At 43.2% G+C, this 25,597-nt stretch overlaps 1 protein-coding gene across 8 annotated transcripts in view; it reads right to left on the bottom strand.

Annotated features, from left to right (window-relative positions):
- Positions 1 to 4,730: 4,730 nt before the first annotated feature.
- The window catches only part of LOC146655507 (transcription factor COE3), a 66,869-nt gene continuing 46,002 nt past the window's right edge, over positions 4,731 to 25,597 (bottom strand). For 2 of the 8 annotated variants that reach the window (XM_085427896.1, XM_085427897.1), the window contains exons 9-16: positions 24,668 to 24,798; positions 24,397 to 24,523; positions 13,837 to 13,925; positions 8,712 to 8,777; positions 8,313 to 8,484; positions 7,759 to 7,944; positions 7,247 to 7,336; positions 4,731 to 5,883 (exon numbers count right to left, since the gene is read on the bottom strand). In XM_085427896.1, the coding sequence (XP_085284022.1) occupies positions 5,852 to 5,883; positions 7,247 to 7,336; positions 7,759 to 7,944; positions 8,313 to 8,484; positions 8,712 to 8,777; positions 13,837 to 13,925; positions 24,397 to 24,523; positions 24,668 to 24,798 (893 nt within the window). In that variant the 3' untranslated portion in view covers positions 4,731 to 5,851. Of the gene's footprint in view, positions 5,884 to 7,168; positions 7,337 to 7,758; positions 7,945 to 8,312; positions 8,485 to 8,711; positions 8,778 to 13,836; positions 13,926 to 24,396; positions 24,524 to 24,667; positions 24,802 to 25,597 lie in introns of all 8 variants that reach the window. The other 6 variants (XM_085427893.1, XM_085427891.1, XM_085427895.1 and 3 more) reach the window with 3 other exon arrangements.

The following is a 25,597-nucleotide window of genomic DNA, read 5'->3' on the forward strand; positions in this document are numbered from 1 at the left end:
CATGGACACTCTCTGCAAAAACAACGATAATCACAGAGGTTTGGCGCGGCGTGACAAGGACTCTTCAGGGAAAGGCCCTTACACGCTGCTTTGTTGGCCGTTCCTCCCTAAGATGGAGGGAAACATCCGCCACTGTTCTTAAGATGAGAGGCGCTCAGAGCAGGAGGAAAGAGGTTTATGTAAGGTGCGGAAGGGCTTCATTAGCATTCGTCGAGTCTGTTACAATATCTGAAATGACCAAATTTTTATCAATATAAATTTAACTACTCGCTGCTTTTTTTCGGAGGGAAGAAGTGAGTGATATTCTTTCCTTTTTTCCCTTTTTTTTTGGTTCAATTGATGAAATAAAGGCTCTGATAAATCCTCTGTAATGAAACATGAGGGGGACCCTGTCTCAAGTCATTTAATCTCTTTTCACATTCTCCATTTTTTCTGCTAATGAGCCTTATTGACAATCAAACAGAAGCTGTCATCCCCCAGGATGCAACACTCCCAGCCCCTGCGTGTTTGTCATAGTGTCCTGGCAATCAGAGCTGCCTGCAAGACCAGGCTGGCAGTTAGTGGTTCTCACAGCAGCGCTGCCTGAAAATGGCACACTTCCTGTAGAGTTGCAGCTGCCACCTCTGCTACTTCCATTACTTTCTATAGCATGCAGATGTTGTATCAACATTCCCTGCCAAGGGGACTGCAATAACTGTGAGATTCATGCCATGTTTCAGAGGCACGTCAATTTCTCAAGTGGGACAATTAAAGAGGGAAATACAGTACCAGGTTTTTCACAGCCGCTGAAATCGGAAAAGGGCTTTTTTCACGTTTTTTTCCAAAGGGTGGCTGTTTCATAAGGGTTCAGAAATCCACCCGATTTTTACTGCCCTTTTCCTGAGTCGAGCTGTTCTGTGAGCCTTTGTGCGGCAGACCTGTTGTGACCCACAGCGGATATGGAAATGGGGCTAAGGTTTTATGGGCCAAACGGATTGGACACAGTCAAGCTCAGGGGGCATGAATATTGGATGTTATTTCTGCTCCCTTTTTATGTAATCCATTGCCAATACATTATTAATAGATGATATCATATCCAGAACTACTGGACAAAGCACTACAGAGGAGTGCTATGAAAGGAGCTCTATGTGGTGGAGACTGTGGCAGAAAAATACTGTTCAAGTGATATTATTTTATCACTGCAGCCTAGCACTCCCTGACCAGGCAATCTTTATAGTGTAATTTTTGGGCTAGGTGAAGTTCATGGAAGGAAAGTACGGTGAATGCTCTATTTCTACCGCGGGTAAATCCTGCATTTGTGGGTTTGAAATGTACTGAAACATTGATGAAGTATCAAATGACACCCAAATACAAGTTTAATGGATTTTGAAGCACTGGGATACTTTGCTCATCCTTCTTGACTGCAGTGAGTGAAGTGGAAATCTTTGTGAGGATCTAGAGTTTTCCTTCCAAAGCTGACTCCCAGTGTACAGTAGCAGTGGAGCAGTGTCTTATCTGATGTACAGATTTACAGACGGGAGACGGCGCTAATGTGGGTCAGATTCCCAGTTTTGATTCAAATTTCAAATCGTTCATAAAAGGTCACACTCCCTATTTTGAGTTATTGTCATCTCCGAGTTGTGATCTGCAGTAGTGCGGCTTTTATGAGTGGAAGAGGCAGCTTCCCACTCATGTGTGAACTTCACGGGAGTTGCAGAGACTTTTTTTTCCCCTCCACAAAACACATCACTCAGCGGCTTCACAAATCCTGTCTGTCCAAGAGCAAATCCTTAAAAAAGTACTTCTCAGCACTGCCCATCAAGCAGAGAAGATAAAACAAAGCAAAAAAATCTAGCGTCCAGCTTTTTGTTTTACGACCCGTCCGGGTACTGTGCCCATGTTCGCATTACCACATCAATGTGGGATAATGCATTAAGAGTGAACGTATAAGCCTCAATAAGAGTTACATAGAGAGCGGATACGTAAGGTAATATTCCCTTTTTAAGGTCAGTTTGAATTGTTTTTTCTCATGGGAAACGGCAGATTGATAAAGAGCAAACAAAACCTCTTTTCTGAAAGCTTGTCCTCCACGGCCTCAGTGAAGGTTTCATTCCTTTATATCATCCAGCCCAATTCCCAGCATGCACGGCCATTGTGGCTCTTTCAACTGGAGCTCTCCATTGACTGGCTTATTGTCCGGTCGCTCTTTTGTGTGCGCTATCACCAGAGCACAATCTTTCACCTGAACAGCACAGGAGCGCAGCCTGGATATAGTCACGTTAAAAAGAAAAGGAAGGAGAGAGAGAGAGGGGAAAAAAACAAAACAAACTGAGTCACTCGTGTAGTTGCCAGGCGGCGCAATTAACCCCACGCCAGTGAAGAAATGTTTAGTACGTATACTGCGTATCAACTTGTAAAAATCTCAAGTGATGCTTGTTAATAACGCAGTTATTAGTCACGCTTGAGCGGCCCGCGTCACAAAGAGATGTTCAATATTACTGCTCAGGCTTATATTATCGAAAGGAGGTTTTTTTTTTGAAATATAACAATGCACAAGCAGATGTTTGAAGAGTGGCCCTCGGCAACACGAGGCCAGTTAAGATCGATATTGCTTTCAATATTTCTTTCCTTTGACAGATAACCAGTACCGAGGAAAGTCTTGATAAGAGTGGCAACATATGGATGCGGTGAACCTCGCTCTCTTTTGATTGCGTGACCCCTTCACCTTTGCTTGTGTTTGAGAGCGAGGCAGCCACATGGTATGGTGGGGGTCTGTCAGGCTTTGGATGTGGGGCATTATTGACCCAGGATTTATAAATATTTAATGCACACATTAAGATCATGGTGGAGGGTAGCCATTAGAGTTCTCCAATAAAAGAGGCTCTCACGATGATTGAATGTTGTGGCAGAGCCAGTGGCTGATTGTTGGGTACAGGGAAACCTGCTGAGACAATATACTGTACCTCGAGCTCGCCTGCCAGGCTTCAGAGCGCTCAAAACTAAACTTGTCTTTTTTTTTTTTCTTTGATTGCACTTTTACCCTCAGTATTTTTCTTTCTTTGGCTGTTTTTGCTTGGTTTGGTTTCTAAAGAAATGTGCTGTTTGTCCTAACATTTTTTTAAAATAATAAGACACGGCGGTGCGCAGGAGATGGATCCAAACCTGTGTATCTGTGTGGCTGTTGTTATCAGACGCGCTGGATTATCGAGGGAATGATTTAAAGAACAAGGCGGCTGAAAATTAAATAGCTCTTTTTAGCGTATCTGTCCTTTGCGCTATCAGCAGCTCCTGGGCTATCTCCGGTGCTGCCAGATCTGCGCATGCTGTTTGACATAATAAGCTGCGATATGCTGATTGGCGCTTAATTGTGCATTTATGGCAGAGGTGGCCTCGGACAATGTTGCCTTGATGAGAAATTGACATTTTGCGACCTGCTCCCCGCGACCACTCAGGATGGCAGATAAGATGCTCAGTTGTTTTTAAGGAGAACCACTATTCTTCCCTCAAACACTTCTATCCTTCTGTTTGACCCACTTGATGAGTATAGATTTCACCACGGCCCCCTTTCAACGCTCTAACTATAAGAGGTTCAAAACGATACCAGCCCTTATAGACAAAGGATAACCTTGCTCTTTCAATGTATTGATTCTTTATTAACTAGGTGGCTTAATGCAATGAAATGAGGGATTTGAATGAGCCCCATTTGGGGTGTTTTGAATAAAAAGCTTGCACTGTTTATGAATGGCTACAATGAACCTTTGAAGCACCACAGATGCAGGATATGCTGATACAAAGACCAGTAGGAATATGTCACAATGTCAGAGTGCTTTGCTGAAAGAATATGAGTAAAGAGCAGTTTTCATCTTTTATGGATGTTACACTTTTTCCACAGGTGTCAAACAATTATCTCTATAGCAATGTCTAAACACTACATCTTACAGACGAATCACAGGTTTGTCCTCAGAAGTTTCTACTGTCTTTTTCTTGTTCCTGATTGTCAGTTTGTCTGCCAGCCAAACTGTACTTCAAACTGAAGAAGTCCACAGTTGAGTAGCTATTGTGTTTTTACTGAAAATTTTAATAAAACATCGCTTATTCATTTCTGTTTCCATTCCAAATGTTGAACAGTTTTAAATTTGTCTTCCCTGTAAACACAAGTAAGCTATGTGGCAGAGTCATAAGTGGTGAGTAAAAATGACTTCTATACATTCTACAAAACAGAAAAAAATACAACCACAGATGGAGTGTTTTTTTTTTTATCTCCAAGGTTGTCCCTCATGCACATTAGTCTCTATTGGATCTTAACAACTATCATATGGGTCACAAACAATTTATTTGACAATACAACCAACAAAGTTTTCTCCAAAATGGTCTGTATAGATAATTTAAAATCAATACAAAAATAAACAATGAAGTTTGACTTCCCCTTTAAAAAATGGACAGAGAGTCTTGACGGAGTAACACAAATTTTGAGGATACACATGAAATATATGCACATTGCATTTCATCAAATACAAAAAGAAAAACAAATGAAGGCAACAGTTCTTGGCTGAATTATCTGTGCTGCATCACTATATTAAGGGCATGACGATTAATACATACATAATGAAAAGCAATATACAAAATTTCAGAGATAAATACATTATTTATAGTTGATATGTTACAAAATTTCCCTCAGTGAGCGCAAGTGTGTATTGGAACAGAAATATGACAATGAACTACTATAGTCCTACATTGTCAATGGATTGTAATTTAGTTTTGGGTTTTTTTTTTCTTTTTTTTTTCATTTTTGTTGATCTAAAAGAACATGAAAAAGACAGATGTATAAATATTTAGCACACGTTTGGCAATATCACAATAGTCTACAATTTTTTTTTTACCACATATAAAACACATAAGGGAGTTGGAGCTAGGGGGGGAGACTGCTCCTCATCAACAAGAAACAGACTACACAGTAGCCTAGGAATGCATTAATATACAGTGCTAGCAAAAAAGTTGAAAAACATGGCAAAACACACTTGCTTAAAAGGAAGCTCTAGACATGGAAGTACATCATATTCATCAACAGAGCAGTGTTTTGTACACATCAGTGTGCTTGTTGAATCAAAGAGGATTTTTTTTTACTTTTGAAGATGATTTCTAGCTACAATAAATTACAAAATTTAAGTTAAAATGCAGGAATGAAACATGATACAACGTTACCCACCCAGCCCTGCCCCTTTTTACTCGTATTTGTTGTACTTTTATGATCGATTTTCTACATTATATATCTCATATATTTTCCAGTTGAAATTCAAACTGTCTTGGCCCCTGTGTATTTTTCTCACACATAAAAATACAAAAAAGTCACATTATAAAGACACACAACTGTTGTGAATCTATTAAAAGAGAGTTGAAACAGAAAACAATTTCTGAGGCAAACAAGTTCATTGGCAAATGTACTGTACATCAGTGTTTTTACTTTACAACCAGATGGTGAGTCCACAGAGTCCCTTCCAGTATTGAGCGTGTGGTTGATTGGACAAATCCGAGACCGAAGCGCAACCCAACAGGTATACAAAATAAACACTTCATCATCCTGTGTCCTCTTCAAGGGTGATAAAATGGGAGGAGGGTGGGGGAATAAACAAAAAAAAATCCCACAGAAAAAAAATATTGTTCATCATGAAATCCTTTTTTTCTGCAGGCTGTGAAAGTCAATGAAAATTTAAAAAAAAAAAAGTCTTTCTTTTCTTTCTTTCTTTTTTTTCTTCGTCTTCAAAAACAGAACAAGCGGTGGACTATACATTGCACCAGCCTTTTGCAGTGTGCTGAGGGGGTGCCCTGTGAAGTGGTAGTGGGTAGACTGGTGCTTGAGATGACGAAAGTGCATTTACATTGGAGGGACAACTAGGCCGGACATGGCTGGGGACAAAAAAGAGAGAAAGGTAACGGAGATTAGTTTATTAGGCTAAAGCAGGTATGGATATAAGTATGAAAAACTATTAAAGTGTTGTAATTTAGTGCATGCATGGCGTGTGTGTGTGTGTGTGTGTGTGTGTGTGTGTGTGTGTGTGTGTGTGTGTGTGCGTGTGCGTGTGTGGCCATCTGACAGTGCGCAAGTGCGTGAATGTAAGCCTTAATGTGCCTGTTTGCGTATGAGCCTGTGAGTGTTTGCCGTGTCCGCCAGCCTGCTGCTGCGTGTCCTCCTATCGGGGAGAGTTTGAAAACCTCCCTCCTGCTCTGACATTTCAGCCCCCAGCACGCCAGTCCTGCTATGTGTGATATTTCTCCTGGCATTGGGGTAATAGCAAACACTGGCCCAGACTCCCAGGAGACACAGCCGTGGTGACGGCAGAGCAACAACACGGTCACTTCCCACAATGCCACAATGCTACAGTACCAGACACCCAGACTCTCCTCTCCGCAAATTCAGTCCTATCACTTCCTTTCCTCCCGTCATCTCTTCTTTATCCTTGACTCTCCAACACCGAGCGGCACATTAGTCCTACGTTTCCCCATTCCCCAAGTTATGCCTCTGCGTCATTATCCAAGAGAGATTAGGCAAGATCAAAGGTAGCTTCCGTTATTTTACCGAGACCATCTGCTTAGGATATCATTAGCAACTGTACCTCACCCTGAGAGTTTATATATTCAGTATTTTCACACGTTTTAACAATTAGGTGACTAGTGAAGTGCTGGGATGATATATTATTATATTGCTCTGAGTATATTTGTAGAGTCATGGTTGAAATGCTTTTAAGTTTGCCAGCGCAGATGATGGCAAGGCATTGCTCATTAATTTCTGCACAACATGTATTAATAAGTATGAACGTGTAGCAAGATGAACTTTAATTTCCCACTTCATTAAGCCCAATGTTATTAATCTTGGGGCACACACTACGGCTAAGCTTGTTTTCAAAGCAATCATGTTGGTCATGACACATGCACAAAACCTAATAAACATAATTACTAAAACAATTCTGGGAAGGTCTTTTCCTGCGACATCAGAGGGGATCATTTGTATGAAAGGGCAACAAGGATGTATGTTTGTGTGAATGTTGGCGAAGACGCGGGATGAAGCTTGCGCTCCTACGCTTGTGCGTGTGTGCAAAGGCATGCTCTGTGTGAGTGTGTGCGTCTGAATGTAAACTGAAAGGTGTAAATTGGCCTGTCAAAATGCATATATTTGTAATGATTAATCCCTCACCAAACCGGACAGAGGCCTGAGCAGCGGTATCTGACCAGTAGTCCGTAGGGAAGGGATGAGGGGGTGAGGGGGGCTCACCTTGCAGTCCGTTGCCGTTGGCGCTGGTGCAGGAGGGGGGTGGGGAGGCCTGGGGTCGGACCACAGGGGCGAAGGCGCTCTTTTGTTTAACTGTGGAGACGATAGGGAAGGAAAGGAAAGGAGGGAGGGTAAGAGTGAGAACGTGCTGTGAGTAGTGCTCAAGAGGGAGAGGGCAGTTAAGGTAAGGCTGGGATAGTATTACTGCCAGGGGGGATACACGATCAGTACTCACAGGCCCCTACCATCAACATCTTGCCCAGTTGAACAAACACAGGTGGCAAACGGTGAAAGACAAAATGAATATTTCTTTGATTCTAAGCTGCGCGCGTGTTCTCCAAAGTGCTAAAACTAAACAAGCCCCCGTGAATAACCGGTAATATATTATCACCATCGGTAATTTTATAAACCCCCGTCAGAAATGATTCATAGAAGTGAAAACGAATGTGGGAGCTGGAATTAAATCAGCAGCAGCTTAGTGCTACTACAGCGTGCGATAGTGGCAAGCTACTCACTTCCATATGGGGAGTTGGCAGAGGATCCGTTGAGGAACCCAGGGGAGCTTGGCACTCCCAGGTTCATACCGGCATTGCCGTAGCCATTCATGCTGTTGCTGACGGTGTTGTAGCTCGACTGCTGTGGGGTGCTGCTGGAGATGTAGCCCCTGGGGGACACGCTGCTGGTGTTCCGGCTGTAACCCACTGAACAACACAAGAAAAAAGGAGAGGGATATTTTTTTAATGTATGTGGAGTGTTTGCTAATTACAGTAAAAAAAACCAATGGAGTTTTGCTGTTGCAGTAAAATTTTTATATTAACGCATGCTGCGGATGCTAGTTTAATAAGAAGAGAACTTGACACGTTAATTGGACCCTTTTTTTAAAAAAACCCAGCGTTCAGACATAATTCCTGTTCAATTTTCTTACTTTAATAAGAAAAAGGAGGGAAATGTAACTATTTCTCATTTTCCTGCAAACCCCTTGGAATACCCTCAAGGGCCCACCTCCAGGTCCCCGCACCCCACTTTGGAAACCCACCTGAATTGCAGAGCCGTATCCAAAATCTCATACCTTGGTCATTTCCTTGTGACTCAGACACATTGACTGCTAGTTGGCTGCTGAAGGAGTTGACTCCCATCATGCCGTGGGAGGCTGTGTTAGCGAGAGAGGGGATCTGGTTGTGGTTGCGGGGAACGCTGTACAGGGCCTCTGCGATGTCAGCTGCCCTCTTCAGAATGATCTCCTGAGAAGCACAGGGGAAGGTTTTGTTATTTATGTTGTTGTTTTTTGCTTTTTCTTTATAGCTGTGCTTTTTCTTTGATGCATGGTTCATGACTATATGGTTAACTCACAATGCACGTAGCCTACATTGTTCCAGATATAGTGGTAAAAATACCCTTTGGTGATACTAAATTGTTTCTTACTTAGCAGAGGTACAAGCATGCTTAAATTAGCTGTGTGGACACGGACCTGATTGTTGTGAGGCATTCCATACAGGGCTTCAACGAGATCAGCCGCCCTCTTCAGTAACACCTCCTGATGAGGAAAGCAGTGGGAGTAAATGTTAAAACCTAAAGAGATTACATTGGAGAGCCCAGTGGTACGTACAGTAACAGAAAATATCAAAAGCAACATTGCGCAGCAGGGTCGCGGGGAGCTTTAGAAATGTTTACATATTCAAACACTAAATAAAAGCCACCTTGATTTAAGAGGCACTAGAGCTGCATTTATATGGCACTACCATTTTACTCCTTCCAACCATGCAGAGCAGTGAATAATGTTCCCTATCTTAATTAAACTGGCATAGTCCTTTAAAAACAACACCTCACCCCTGATTCTGGGCTTCACGTTTGCTCCAGAGTTCACCGCTGAGTCCCCTCTCTTCAGAACAATAAAGTGAATTAGCTCTGGGTTAATCTAGTTCTGTTGTAATGACATTAAGGAATTTTTCAATTAACCTCTTTGACTGGCTGTTGCAAAGGACTTCACAAATGACTTCCCATCCAGCAAGAGCTGGGTGCTTGTGCCTTGGGGACACGGATGCTCAGGATGTGGTCTTATCCATGTCTGCATGCTTGCCCCCGCTTGACAATGCGGATTAGCTGTGTTGCTTTGGCTCTTAACACTGAAAATGAGTTGGCCCCGGATCCCGTTCCCCCCCACTCTCTTTCGGGCTTTCAGCAAGGTGGGGTTTGGCCCGTTTGTGTATCTTTATCTGCTCTTTGAATTCAGCACTTACAATTAAATCCCTTTCAAGCAACCAGGCTGCTCTCTTTGTTTTCTATAATACAGAAGGCAATATGCTCAATGAAAAATCCTCTCCTCCTTTTAGAGTGCATATAATCTGACAAAGGCAAGTTGCAGACACGGCTCTCGCGTGTGTTTTAAAACGCTCGCTTGTTGTCACCTGCTGTAGAGCAGAGATTTGTCGCCTGTGCTGTTAGAACCCTGGTTAAAAGCAATGCAAATCTGTCACCAGAAACATCTCAGATGGTGCTTGTTTTCTTCCCACATTCGCTGTGTTTCCTTTTGCGGGCCCCGGTAATTTGTCTGAAGTGTTCCATCACTTGGCAATAGCAGTGTGGGATTAAGACGGCAGCTGCCATAAATGAATGTAAACACAGCCTTCGCGCCTTCAAACAGCGGCCTCCAAGACTTGGCCTGCATTTCCAAGGCACAGCGTATGTAGTGTGTATGGAGCGTGTGTATGGGCCCTTTCATCCAGAGGAGCATATCTACCACAGTCCTTGATTTATCAAGATGAATCACTGTAGAAGCCACTTCCAGCGTATGCCATGCTCTCTTATAGAAACATATCGCTTAATCCACCCCAAGTTACCGGATGGGTGGCTCTTAGAATGGGCATTTACCTCTGAAATTGGTGTGTATGCTCAACGTTGCATGCATCTAGTTTGCATACAAATAAAGAATTATGGTTGTCGTGAGGCAGGTAGACTAAATGAGAGGACCAGCTGTCTTGATGTGTTCTCATCAGGCAGAACAGATTTCTCTCTCTCTTGCTGAGTGAGATAAAGTGGTTTTCTTTCTTTTTGTCTGCAGTTAATAATTACCAATAATCTATTCTATCATATTTCAAGATCTCCTACATGGCTCTCAATTTTAAACAACAATTAAAGCAATTAAGACTGTCGCGTTTGCAAGCCATGTTTCATTCTCTGTAAAACGTCCTCTCCCTCCTTGTCCATATGGTACATTGCAGCAGCGACATAAGGAGAGCTTGGAAAAAGGAGGGAGGAAAACGATATTGCCTCTCATCCTTAATCTGTCGTTTACCGCGTGGTGTCTTAACTAACCAAGTTGACTCGCAGGGCTATGCTTAAGTGGCAACCTAGTCATATCCGAGGATGATGAGAAGTGCTGCACCCAATCAAGGAAGAAGTTTGTTTTCTTCTGACGAGACGCTTCCATGCGTATCAGCTCACGCTGTGAATACGATTAACACGGAATAGTGTTCTGAGGGCATTTCCATGTAAATCTCAATACTGCTCCAGCATAAGTGTAATTGGCTTTCTTGTCATGGAGACATATCAGAACACACCATGTTAAATTGAAACAATTAAAGGCTTCAAATGATTTCTGTTGTTCTGTGACAAATGCGTGACAGATTCCTTCTATTGTTTGCCATGCTTTGCATAAAGGTCTCGTGTTCCGCAACTGTCTAAATGGGACTGCTCAGATAACAGATCACCTAAGATTTAGGAGCCGTTTTATGTTATTGCTGAGAAAAAAGGCGACCAGGGGGTGGGGGTGGGGGGGGGGGGGGGGGGGGGGTGGGGGGGGAAGCCATATCAAATGATGTGTTATAAAAAATATCTAACAATAAGGAGATGTGGTCTAAAATGGCCCAAATGTGATTCTTCAAGCAGTAGATTAACATGGATGTTGTATTTATATTATCACAGTTAATAAAAAAGGGCCTAGGTTATGTAGCTTGGAGTGCTAATGCCATTATAAAACTGTAAGGCAATTACTCTGTTAGCTCTAGCCTGAGGTAATGAATGCATTTAGAAGCATAGGGCCATTAGATGAAGGTACTTCAAAGAGCACAGGAAGAGAGATTCATTTAAATACATGGGTAATTGCTTGACATGAACACATTTGTAATATTTTCTCCTTGTGGATTACACAAAGAATTGGAAAAGAATGGGCTTATGCTCATTTTGGGAGGAAAGAAAAGAATCCAAAGCAATCAGCTTAATAATAAAACAATATTGAGTTTCCACTTTTAATTTCATAATGAATCTAATTTGTTACAGAAGAGAGAAATTGAGTGTGATATAATGTGATATCCAGTCTATTTGTCCATTACTGCCAGAGGGCACAAAATGGTATTATAAATTGTCTTTTTTATATTATGAATAGAAAATTGTTTTATAACAAGATCTTAAAAGGGAGGGTGAATTCCAAAGTCTCTCTTCACTTAACGCAATGCCCGCAAACCAATCTCCTTTCTCATCACTTGACTGCTCACACTTATTACTTTCATATTCACCCTGGACTTTGCATTGAATTTTTATATCTCCACTCCTCCCACAGGGTCAGACTGTCATCTACGATGTTGTCTTAGAATTACGAGGTAAACTTCAATCAGAGGCAGCTTCCCCCCTTTTTTCTCTGTGTAGCAACAATATTAGCGTGCATCCCTTGCTATCCATGAGCACTCCCATATTGGCTTTCTGTCTCCTTACAATTACCACGTGTCTTACTGGTCCCAGGGAGAAGGCTGGTGGAAATCAATAGTGGAGTAATATTATCAACTGGAGGGTGAAGTCATGGGAGGGGGGAGTAGAGGTGGTGAGTGGGCTTGGTGTCGATTTGCCTTTCTGCTAATGTACACCGCGCGTCCTCCAGCTTTATCTTCTTTTTATAGAGTCTCCCTACCTCACCTGCACCCTGTAATGGCTGTTCTCTATATGCCGTTTCTGTTCTCATTCCAAATGTACATGCCAGCCTCGGCCCGCCGCGGGCTGTTTTATTGGGAATGTGCTTTTGACCCCGAGAGCTGACCCTCAGATGGCAAGCTTAACAATGACGAATCACTTGGTGGGATCATTTACATGCCCCCTGAACCCCATATTTGGGTCCATTAGAGAGCAAATCAAATATTTATGTTGTTTATTGGAAGTGCAGGGTTTCATCTCACTCTGTGATTGTTTCATGCAAAGGCTGGGAGACCATGCTATATTAAGTATGCGCACACCCAGGAAACTAATCTTGGGTTCAGTGTCAAAATCTGTCTCAGAGCCAACAACACTTTGTATTCAAGGAAAAAAAGAAGCGAAAGAAAAGAAAGGGAAAAAGGGAGGAGGGTTTCTCTGTAATAAAGCTGTGTTAAACACTGTTGCTCTCTTTGTTCACAAGATGTGGATTTCACAAAGACACTGGGTGACTTTATAAAATAAAAACAGTGCAGCTAGACTGACCTGTGATGCCTGCGGAGATAGAACGAGTCATGTGGATATGAAAGGGTAAGTGTACTTTACCTTTTGGTCTACGTTTACAGTTGAAATTAGAGTAACATTTCATGTCTAGGTGTTGTTTCCTGTCTCCACAGGGACTGGGTCTAATTGAAACACTTCATATACTGAACCAGGGACTAGCTGTGATGTTCCATTTCTCCACATTGCCTTGGTCAAATGTCTATAGCTACCACACAGTCTGTTCTTTATTAAATTGTCCGTTGGACATTAATGATATTGCGGTGTAGCATGCTGGGATTTAATAGATAAGGTCTTTAAAGGTTTTACAGTATTATTAAAACTCTGAGGTGGCCTCCACTTTACTGCGTGCCGAGGGGTTTTGAAAGTACTAATCAGTCATATTATTACACTTGACACATCTGGAACGTCAGTCATCAAAATGGTTACTGGCAGGGTAGCAATTAGTGAAAACACACAGATAGATTTTATCAATCGGAAATGGAAAGAGCGCAAGAATCAAAGGGGAGAAAAAGAATAAAAGAATCAAAGCGGTTCTGCAGGGGAGGGTTTTTTTTTTTTTCTCACTGTTTGCACCCAAGTTTTCGTGCTCAGGTCTTTCAATATGCCAGCGTCTTTATGTGCCACACCGGTGTGTATAAAACTGATGTGGCTTTCAACTCCTTCACCAAGGTTCAAAAGAAAACAATAAGAAAGCCAAAGCATAATAACATGCAGTCTTTGTCTATTAGCCGCAGTAAGACTAGGGGGTTTACGGCACAGGGTTCTGTAAACAAAAGATTAAACCAAATCGAGCTGCAGAAAATGAAAGGAAAACATGAGTGGGGTAATGAGGGTGCAGACGTCGTTTCTGACCAGATTACCATCTCCACAGACTACTGGAGAGGAAAACGCCTGATTGAGCTATTTTACCACACAGAGAGTTTACGCCTCTCTCCACACACAAAACCAATAGCATTACCACGCTGGTTAGTGGGTAAGCCACATATGTGAAGAAAATCTGTTAGAGTTTTGGGTCATACTGCTCTGCTTGGTTGTAATGTTGTTTTGTTTATTTGTCGAAGAATTATAACCCAGACCGCTCTGTGTCATTATGGTTCTTTTGGTTTTCAGTGCAGCAGAGACACTGTACTGACCTTTGGTAACCTCTCAGGGTCGCCGGGGTGTCTGGGGATGACTTTCTGCAGCCTCTGGAACCCATAGTCGATGGTTGGCTCATTCAGGGCTGAAAAAAAGACGAGAGAAGGTGAAAATTAGAGCGTTGTGGGGGCTAAACTAATTGAGAAATGAGTTAGAGTTTACAGTAAAATAGTCATTTCCAAATCCAAACCTCAAGGGCCAGACAGTGTTTTATACGACACAAGTTCCTCTGACACTTGTGCCACTAAGTGCTATTCCATTAAAAGCCATGATGACCTACATCAGTCTGAGGATTCTTCAGAGGGGCCCTCCCCCTTTTTATCTGCTTGAGAATATTGACTAAAGCAAACTACATAACGGCGGTCTTTTAATCTAACAGAGCCTTAATAATCTGTGAAAGGCTGTCCACACATTGATCTAGTGTAAGTTGCCGTCATTTCACCCTTCTGCACCAACTGTACTGCAACACTGGCCGTGTGAAATACGGCAGCAGATCCCATGGAGCCATTAATCTCTCCCACCCCTCAAATAGTAATCTGGGGCATGAAGCATATTGGGCGATGAATCAGAGGCACAAAGTAAATGAATCATAACCCAGACTTTGGTGAGAGCAGGGCGTTTTATGTCTGACAGTCCTAATGGGTAATTGAAGGTTTCCTTACAGCTCCGCCTGATTCTAAACAATCATGTGTACACTCATAGGCAGGACAAGGCGAGGGAGGCAGGGCAGAGGAGAGAAGGAGGGGAGGAGTGGAAGAAAGGAGGAGAGCAGTGTAAAGGGGGAAGGAACGACTTAATAGAGAACATCACTTCTCAATGTAGATATCATTTTCAGGAGAGTAACTCCACCGAGCAAGGCGCTTCATAAATCAATGGCTTTCTATGGAGACTAATAAGAGCTGCCTGCCTCTATTCATTGTTCAGCCTGTAATTTGGCCCATCACTCATTACTCAGCATGTAATTTCAGCATTAACACCGCACAGCTCGCTGAACCTGCTGAACACCAGAGAATGTGAAAGCAAGCAACCCCCCCCCCCCCCACAAACACACACACGCACATAGAGGCAGGCAGGGCCACTGGAGCACAAGCCAGGGAGTCAGGGCAGGAAAAGGAACATTTATGTTTCTCATTCTTTCTTTTGTACATCAGATACACATGCACAACCCCGAAACACACCCATAAGGCATACTGCACCTACTCACGCATACTTATGTTACTCACACACATACTTATAATCGAACACACCACTTGTGCTAAAACTCAAATACGGTAATTGCTAGCTCAACCGTGCTCAAGTGGAGCAGTTATGTGTTCAAGCATGGACAATGCAGGGTGATAATCGATAGCAAGGATCTGGCTTACAAATACAGTGATATTCAGCCTCATAGGCTGGACACACCTGAATAAACCCATGCCACAACAACATACACTGCTGGAAATCTGATTTGACATGTCATCATGCGTCCCGAAACGACAAAGGTCTGCCATGGAATGTGGGGGAAAGCCATCTTCTCCTTAATAAAGGATTGATCTGCCGTATTGATCGTACATGACAAGGCTATAGCAAGGAATTTGCCCCCTTTCTTTTGTTATTTCCACCCCCCTTCCCCTTCTTATCTATGCACTCTGGCAGTCCTGTACATGTGTGCATGTGTACACACACGAGTGTGTAGATGTGAGTGCATATGGCCGGCAGAGAGAGAGTGTATGTGCACGGCAGCCCTGCCAGACCCTGCTGCTCAGTGTGATGTAAATTGTGTATGTGTAAAAAGCACTCCATAATCAGGCCATCCATCATCAGAGGCTGTCAGTGGGCTCTCTCAGGGTGATACATCACGCTCTCCTGTCCTCTGCCTCAGTTGGGGCCTACACAACCCGCCAGGCATGCTGGGAACACAGCCGGAGAGACGTACAGTACAGGACAAGACCTAGGTTGGGAGAGGTGTTCTGTTTGATGTGCCTCTCCAATGATAATGATGCCCTCCTGTAAATGCATGTTTTGGAGGGTAGGGTCTCCTTAATCCTTGAAATGTGGTTTATGCTGGATTTTGTCGACAGCTTTCACAGTTTATTACACTTCTAAATATGGAGGAATCGAAACGCCTCGAACTAAACCGATATTAGATGTAAAGTTTTCTCCGTCATGGTTTAACACCTGGCAGAATCGCCTGCAGTTGTCGTCCAAGCGTCAGGCATGATCTCTACATGTCGACATGTCACCATCTCATCTATCATGGAGATGATCTTTGTAACAACCCCGGCATAATGAAATTGGTGACACGGACCGCCATCTGCTATTGATTTCATGCAAATGCTTTTGACAGCTGATGGAGACTTGCATTAGCGCTAAACGGTGCTGTCAGTTGATGAGTTGACAGTTTTGTAGTCATAGCATGTACACTAGTGCAGACAGACACAGACAATGTCAATAATCCTGTAAGAGCTGATGATGATATATACTGAGCACTTATATTCAATCTAGACAATAAATGTGTTATGAGTGCAGTCGTTGCATTGCGCCTCACATTTTTTCTTTCAGGCAAAGATTTTCTTTCATGTGCTGAGCTTTTACAAGAATCATTGGGACTACTCGCCTTACTTTTCCTCACACCACACACATTGACAGCAGCCCCACCTCTTCACCTCATGTCTTTTTTAATCCTTGACACATCATTATGTTCCAACTTCACACTCTGTCGTAAACTTTACTCTCTTCTAAAGAGCAGCTCTGTGATGCCCCGGCATGACTCGATGCATGCCAGAATTTGTTTGCTCCTTCCAGTACAATATGGAGAGAGAGGTGGGATGAGGGTGTGGACAAAGCATGCCCCCCTCCCCCTAACCTCCTCCTTACCCCTCCTTGTAAGGCTTCTCAATCGCTGCAAGGAAACATGAAACCCTCCACACACATCCCATAAATCCTGAATTGGGTGGGGAGTCTAGCCGAGGGGAGGGGGGGGGGGGGACTGGAGGAGGTATGATACGGGTGGGGGGGGGGGTCGCTGGCACGTTCCAGTCACGCCCGCTTCCCGGCCCGCGGCCAATCAATACCACTTTCCTGTTTTAGAGGCGGGTAATTATGAGGTGGAGAGATTGTGTGACCTCTCACCCCTGCTGCATTACTCGCCTGATATTAAGATAAATTGCCTGATTTTGGGTAAACATATGCTGCAATTCAAACTGTCAGCACTGGTTTGCTCAGGGATAATTTGTATTGATCTCCTGGCTTCTTCCCCATTTTGCTTACTGACCTCATGGATAATTAGAGAAAAAGAGACACGGGGAGGTAAGGCAGGGCTTGCATTTGAATACTTTGCAGGAGAGATGAAGAGCACATGCGGGGGGGATGTTGGGAGGTGGCAGAGGGAACATTAGAGACTAATAGAATTTTCATTTTCTCTCATTTTCGGCTCAGATTTAGACAGGTTACGTGTTTTGTTCAATTATATCTCTTTTTTTCTCTTTCCCTGCCTGTCTTATATACACAGCGATGGCCCGGGGTTTAATTTCTGTCGTGATACAAATTTTACAAATATAATGAGACAACAAAGCGACGGCGAATACGTTTCAAGTTAAACAGCTGATAACAAAAGGATTTATTGCCATATGTGAGCAAAATTAGCATGGTAAGTGACGAAAGAACAGACGTGATAAAGAGTATGCTTCCCCTTCACGAAGGTTTGGAAGAACATTTTTATGAATATTTCAGTAATTTTCTCTCTCCAGAGAGTGAATGATCATGTTTCAGAATATGAAGAAATGGAATGCATGACTCAGTGTGCAGCTGTGACCATATCATTTCCAATTTTGAATATCACACATGCGCATGGGCATGCATGGCAGACCTTCAGTGAGATTCCTCTGCCTGGAATGTGCAATTCCCAATCTTATTTTGATCTGATGCCTTAATCTGCCACCCTTTCATGCCACTAACACATTTTCTCTGAGAGCTCCTTTAGCCGCCTCAGTCGAGCCACTTTACTTAAAATGTAGAGTGGATGGCGTGTACATGGCATCTGAGTGTGGTCCGCTGCTCCTTCTCCATGTTCTCTAGAAATAGGACATGAGTAACCGCTCTACAAGAACACTGTAACATGGCCGTCTCTGGCAGCCAGAAGTGCTTACATGGCGATACAACACAGTGTGCCCACAGTCCATATGAAAGCGGATTGAACACTTGTATTGGCTTACAGTATCGAGGTAAAAACATAGGGAAATGTTTGAGCAAAGCAGTAAATTTAAAGGAAATTGTTCCTTGTTAAGTCTATGAGCCTGAATGGAAGCTCGCACAGTGTACTAGCATTCCTGCCAGCCATTACAGCTTATTACGATAACTCTATCTTTCCAGGAGATAAAAACCTAGCCTTGTTGCCATTTGCCAGCTATTACTTTCGCTAATTATACTTAACTGCTTCGAGCTTATCTCCACTCCTCCTACACCATTGAGCAGTTATTTTTTTCTTTCCCCTTAACACAAATTAGAGGTGGAGTGGGAGTTGGAAAGGGGGAGACAGATAAACAGCACAGGCAGAAGTTCATTCAAGTGTTATTGCATTTGTGACTTGTCAAACAGTCTAACTGAAGCCTTCTAGGCACCTGCAGTCTGTTAGATGGATGCAGTTCACAACAGCATCAACACACATAACGACCTCTTCTCGTCAATATTCAACAGCTGCGGACGTAGGACGAGCGTATATCTTCACAGCGTTGCGTTAAGGAATTAAAACGGACTCCTGTGCGTACAAGGAAGGCGTGATATTCAGAAGTCATGCTGCTGCTCCTCAGTATAAATGTGTTCCAGTGTTGAGAGCAGAAAATACGCATGCAGACCATCTTAAAAAAAAAAATCAACCAACACCAAACCAAGGCAAATTGAAATTTTCACAGCAAACCCACGCAAAGCAAACCTCATCTGTGTTAACACTGACCATATCATCTCCATCCACTGCAGCCAGTTATCACTCAGTGATTCCATCTCCAGCAGTCTCAAGATGAACAGGAAATTAAAATTTCAAAGATCTGCAGTTAAGATAAATCAATGGAGACAGATCAATGTTCATTGAAATTTCATGAACTTTGAGCCAATACAGATGAAAAAAACCCAGACAGTTACAGTCTCCAGCAGATATTGCTCCTGCAACAGATAAAATGTAATTAACACGCTTAAAAGGGAGCAATGTTACAGATTGCCCATCCATAATTCCAGACTCCCTTCATATCGGTGGTATTATTAGAAAGGGCCGAAGACACCTGTTCAATCCTCTTAGATGACATCTAAAGTACTTGTGCCACTTCTCTGAGGACGTCAGCGGACTTTCACACATTACCGGCCAACAGAAATCAAATGGGTTCCCTTCACAGCTGATTGCAAGCGCAAATTAATATTGTAAAATGAAGATCAATACATGGACGGGGCACAGATCGATGACGGCTAAATTACGGCCGCATTTTCCCCCTCATTCAAGATGAGTTGTGTTTTCCTCTCAAAGTCAATACCGTGCTGCCTCCCTCATTCATTTCTCAATAAACTTGCCGATGAATTTCAATCAAAATGCGGCAGAGGAGGGGGCGGGAGGCTGGAGTTCTTTTAAAGCCCGTTGGGTGCAGATCATACTGAAAATGGGGCAAGAAGAGGAGGTAGAGAAAAAAAGAGGAGGAGGGATCCTCGTCTATCAAGAGCCCCCCTCCCTGCCTCCTGTGTCTATCTTTCCCGTGGCAGAGGACTGATGCTGTGACTTCATGAGGACAATCCATTTTAAGAGCTATTACAAAACAGACCTCTAACGATACTGTGGGACAAAAAGTGGGTCCAATTAAAATTAAATCAATGAATACCATCCTTACTGGGAGGAAAAAAAGCACGCACCTATGCTTTCATTTTTCTCATGAAAGATAACCACAATGCATTTCACAGAGAGATGTAATGGGGGAAAATACATGCTCAACTGCAAGTGCTTATTTCAATCAATTTCCTGGAGCTGGATTTCACAGGTCACTTGCTGATAACACGCTGTGGAATAATGCCACAGTGTGCTTCTCAAAGCCTACCTGACAAGCTGCCTGACAGTGGGGGAGTGCGAGCACGTGTCACGTCAGCCCTCTAATTGGACACAAGGACCTTCCTCCGTGGAACCTTGTCGTGCTCCACACAAGCTCACAAGGCCTTCAAACCAGGCCCATCTAACTTGGCAATGAGTGTCTGCTCCACTCCCGTGGAGCTGGTGCTAAATACCAGAGTTGTAATGAGACAGGTAGGTATGGGGATATGGCTAGTGGATAACATGCTTTGACACATGCTAAAACTGTTGTGCCAACTGGTTACAACCCACGTGACTGTGGCAGTGACATTTATAAATGCCTATGTCATCTTTTCTCATTGTAGCAGTTCATACTGCAGGGGGATTTTCTTTTTCCTCCTTTAAATCAGCCTTTTTTAGAAATATCACAAATGTTGTGCGGAGTGGCTTTAAAGGGTGCGGAAATATGAAGTCATTTGGCGTGTGTGTTTCAAAGAGCTCCTCAAAAGCAGATCTGTTTACATACCTCCTTGAATGCCTTTGATTATAGCATATCTTTGCTGTAGGCCACACCCCGTCGCTGACCAGCAACCAACCGAGTACCAAACCCAACCCATCAGGACAGGAAATGAAAAGGAAGCGCCTCATCTGATCAGCTTCTAAGTCTGGAACTTCAAAGTGACGGCAGGGCGGAGAGGAGACGCAAGGATAGGGACAATTCACGAGCTGGTCAGCACAGGACCCTATCTGATGTGCTTTGATAAAGACGTCTGCATTTGTTTGTTTAATTTTTCCCTTTTTTTTAGGGAGAGTAGGGTCCACCGCTGTAACACTGTGTTCCTCTTTCTAAGAGCAGAACATTAAGTGGGTTTAATTTTGGATTTGAGAAGTGGACTTCACTATTTATATCTCTGATTTGTGCATAGAGGTTGTCAGCTCAGTGTGGGTGCATACATGTTGGAGACTGGCATTAAATAGTTTGACTTTCATAAAGCAGGAAGCTTTAGTGGAAGTGTATTTACAAAGAACCCTTACTTCTGCACTATCAACATCTCCCTTTTCCATCCCTTACAAGGTTGACATTTCTTGAGCTCCACCAGTATTGAGTGAAGCACACATGACCCCTTTGTCCTTATGTTGATGAATGACTGCCTCATACCCATTTTGTCAGATTTTGGTGCAGTGGAGTCGATAGCGTCACCTTGACGAGGAAAGTTTGTGATCCATCAGCCCTCAAGGCTGTCTGGCCACAACTAAGGCCTGGCAAGAACAGAACACTGTATGGGGGCATCCGCTTCATCCAAAAATCCTTCACCCAGTGTGTGCTGCAGTCTTGTGAGGTCGAACGAATGGCTCTTATTACTGCCGCTTTACAGTGAAGGGAGAAAAAAGAAAAAGAAAAAACACTTGACTTGTACTAATAGCTGCGAAGCCATGCTGGTCACCAAAGGTCTGAAGACGAAGCACCCTGTCAGTGCCCAGCTTGGGAAATTAGCAAATAATGTTCCCTTCCCCCTGACAAATGTGTGACAGCTCGCCTTCGCCAATCATTCTCTCCTAACGTTATGATGCATGTCCTGGATCCCCACTGGAGGATACAGGCGAAGTTTACTGACCCTCAATTTACCCATGACAAATGGGGTCCCGGTAAATGTGCGTTTTCTGGGGCACGGAAGGGGTTCATTTTAAGCAATCCTGGTTATGTGGATGTCACTGATTAGGATAAATAGTGGCTGAGTGTGTTAGGACTGCTTGCAGAACCATATTACCAAGAGCCCGCATCGTTGCCCCTGGAGGGGAGCACTCGTGGAAACTTGGCCAAGATAGAAAACCAAAAGCTCTGATGCAATTAGGAGCTTAAATTGGATGAATTGTACACTCAAGTTTTTATTTATGATTTACTCTTTCATACACTTATGTAAGTATGCAATAAAAAGGTGAAAATGCTGCAAATGAGGCCAGAAAATTGAGACCTTTTGGTTTAGAAATATTTAATCTGGCCCGCACGTACAGGTTTTAGGGTTTAATAAAGTGAAAAGTATAATACAGTATTGACTCAGATACAGCCAGGACTTTCTCCTTTTGATTTTCTACAACCTTGCTGACAGCTGGTTCTACCAGTCCTGTCCTGACCAATAGATAACCAATATATGGATTAGACAGAGGACAAATCAGCAAGCTCCAAGGGACGACAAGCTTTTTAGAAGGTAAAAGGTATAGACTGTAAAACATCAAAATAGGCAACAAGTCATTCCTTTAAAAATGTGCCACTTAAAGAACGGATATAAGCTATTTAAAGCAGTCGGTAAACTGCAGGCTTCTCAAGTTTTATATAGTATGTCTGTTTGTCTCATTAGTGTTTTAAACATTCAAGAGTCGATGCCAACAGGATTATTTGACATATACTACACCGTGCTCTCTTTCTGAGAATGGATTGTGAGTTTTGGAGCCGTTCCAGGGTGCTAACCCGAGTGAGGACATGTCCCTCTGCTGTTCGAATTGACTGCAGTCTCCTCTGTGTTGACTCTTGGTAATTTGTGATAATTTCTTAAATTGAGCGAGTTAAATTTCCACAATTAGGGTGGTGGTGCAAGAAGAGTCAACATAAAAAAAAAGTCTAAAAAGGCACTCCTCTCAAGCCGTGCTCTCAAGTCATGCTTGAAGCCATATGCTTTGATAACTAGACCTTTGATATGCACATGGTGCTCTCCAATATGACACCGTGCCTTTCTGTGCCTTTTAGACAGCACTGTGTCACTACATGCCCTTTTCAGCCCATGTAATGTGCTATTATAACTCCAAATCTATTTGCAAATGAAGTGCCATTTGCTCAAGAGTCAGAAACAGAAAGAAAAGCTATAGCTGGAAATGAGTTTCATTCTTAAATACAATATCTGCTCTCTTACACTCAATGCATCAGCCAATTGTCATTTTAATGTCCGAGAGATGTAGCTAACATCCTTTTACCTACTGTACGTGTGGAAGCAGTGATATCTTTTTCTAGCGTTATGCATTCTGCTCTTATAACGGTTTCGTTCTCTCAAGCGTCAACCCCTGTACAATCAGGGTAAGCCACATAGGGAATAGCAGAGCAGAGGAGCCAGACCTGTCTATTGGTGACTTTCTCTTTTAATTCACCACACTAATCAATTGTACCACCGTTGCCTCGAGGGGTAATTGTATCTTTATACTAACTGGAAGTGAGTAGGAACCCAGGGAAGACAGAGAAGAAGAATGGTGGGAAAAAAAACAACAAAGATAGGGAGAAGGGGACACGTTTCCCCAGTAAAACCTGATGGTAATCATCCCAATCCGCTTAGCCTCTGTGACTAATGGGGTCTGTTCTTAAGGGACCTGGCACTTTCACTAGGGTGCTATAGAAGCCATTAATGTCTTAACTTATACACCTTCTCAGGGCTGCACAGTAACACATGTACACACATACACACACATTTCCCCCTCACTCACTCTCATACAAATATACACATACACTTACGCAGCCACACTACACTCCTGTTTCATTATCCCAGTGCCTTGTTGGCCTCTGCTCTGCTCCTGCTAGGGAGGTTAAATGCAGGAGAGCTGGGCCAGACTGCATGGTTGGAGGAGAAGGGGACGGGTGGTTGGGGGTGGTGGTGGAGGTGGTGGTGCTGGAGATTTTAGAAGTGGGAGGGGGGACTTGATGAGAAACAGCTGCCCCAGGATGGAGGGGTCTGGATGGGGATTTTGGGTGAGGGAGTTGGGGGGGGGCTGCACAACCCTGGCCTTGAGCGTAGCAAGGCCAGGGTTGTGCTTGGAGGCTTGGGAGTGCAGGGGGAAGTGTGAGTGCCTTGACGCACCCCCATTTCATTCTGCCCATCAGAGTTGGAACAGTCAGAGGCTTCCAGGTCAGACAGGCTCTGACCCCCAGAACCTCTGTCTCCTCACCAATGATGACAGATAAGACCACCACTTCCTTCTGTTAGCCAAGATAATCAGATCCTTTACTTAGAGTGTGACACACACACTCCCCTTCTCTCTCACGTACATATCTCTCCCTCTTTGCTGTTAATTCTCTCCTATGAATTCATGTTCAGCATACATGAGAATAACCAGATATATGTGTGCACTTAACCTACAGTAGATATGGCTTTTCTAATCTGATTTATTGTAAGAAAAAAAAAGAAATCACATTTTGGCTTATAAAAAATTGGCTCATTAGCAGAAAGCATTATCTGTCTCACTAAATAATAGATAAAGAGAACTGGCAGAAATAACTTTCCTGACAGCTTGATTCTAACAGAGCTTGGCAACGACCTTGTATGGTGGCAGGTCAGAGAGGGATCGAGTTGCACTTGTAGTCGCCCCCCTCCACAACAGCTTTTCACGAGCAGTGCAAATCTCACACATTCAACATTCAGCAAGTCGGACGGTTAGTTCATTATTAGTGCCTGGACTTAAGGCTGGGGGCTCCATCCAGAAGGAAGGGGGAAAAGCGGGGGTACATGAATAAGCCTGTAGAAAAAGGGAGAGCAGGGTGGAGGAAGTTTTGACTCACCGGTATAGACGAATCTTCCAGGGGCGCCTTTGCAGAACTGCTTGGACTTGTAGGACAGCGTTACTTCCACAACACCGGGAATGTGCCGAGGTGGAGTCTGGACGCGGATGGCGTGGGGAGTTATGAGCTGGATCACAGAGATTTAAAAAAAGCAAAAGAAAAAAGGGGTATAAGCGGTCATTACTTGCTAGAAAGTTTGTCTTAATAATTATTATCCTAATATTGTGGATGGGTTTCAATTGAGTATAAAATGTGAAATTCTACATCGTACCTCACTCCATACAAGCATGGTGCCGAACACAACTTGTAGGCCATCGAAGAAGTTGTCCCCTATGAGGATGACAGTGGCACCTCCAGTGGTCCATCCCTCACTGGGACTGATAGCCTTGATGCATGGGGTGGCTGCTTATCCAAGACAAAGAGAAGAGCAAATTCAGCACCTAAGCTTCAGCACTAGGCCTCACGTCTCCTTCCACTCAGACACATTACTGCGCCACCTCTACGTTGAGCCCTCCATATCTCTCTCACAAAAGACATATCATGGAAATTGCCCCTGGAAAAAAAATGATGGATTTGTCCTTTAAGGCACGAGAATCAAAATCATTTATCAGTGCGCTGGAGAGATGTAGTTAAGCAGACCCTTCAAATGGTCCACTTCACAAAGGCTAAACGCCAGGCTCACCAGGAAAATGATTTGATGGAGCAAATTATGTGTCAGGGCAAATGTAGCTATCAGAATTGATTAAGCATGCACCCGCATGTACAGTAAAATTTCAAAGTTGAACACATCTTAAATGAGTCAAGAATACAGGCTGTTAAAGTGGAAATGACAAGCTAAAGCTTTGCTGGTTCATGTTATTTCATTACCTTTGTTCTTCATGTGCAGTACAGTGCAGGCGGTGAGCGTAGTTTCAGGTTTCATAACGTGAAATGCACTCATGAATTATTCAGATTGTGTTTTTTTTTTCTCTCTTTTTGTGATCGATTCAATCCATTTCATATTGTTTATTACAATGCTTTTCATCTGGCATGACTTCTGCTACGTAGCTCTGCCATTCATCAACAGTCTGGGTTGTTATTATAATCTAATTTGAGTGATCTGGTGCCTCACATTCACTGTCATTTGATGCATTACCTTAATATGGTGCTCAGCACAACACTGTGTTTACAACAGAAATAGCATGACAGCTAGCCATAAAAT

Source organism: Rhamphochromis longiceps, linkage group LG13 (assembly GCF_057381845.1).
Source record: "Rhamphochromis longiceps isolate RC_006_pf linkage group LG13, R_longiceps_female_GT1.1, whole genome shotgun sequence".
Classification (NCBI taxonomy): domain Eukaryota; kingdom Metazoa; phylum Chordata; class Actinopteri; order Cichliformes; family Cichlidae; genus Rhamphochromis; species Rhamphochromis longiceps.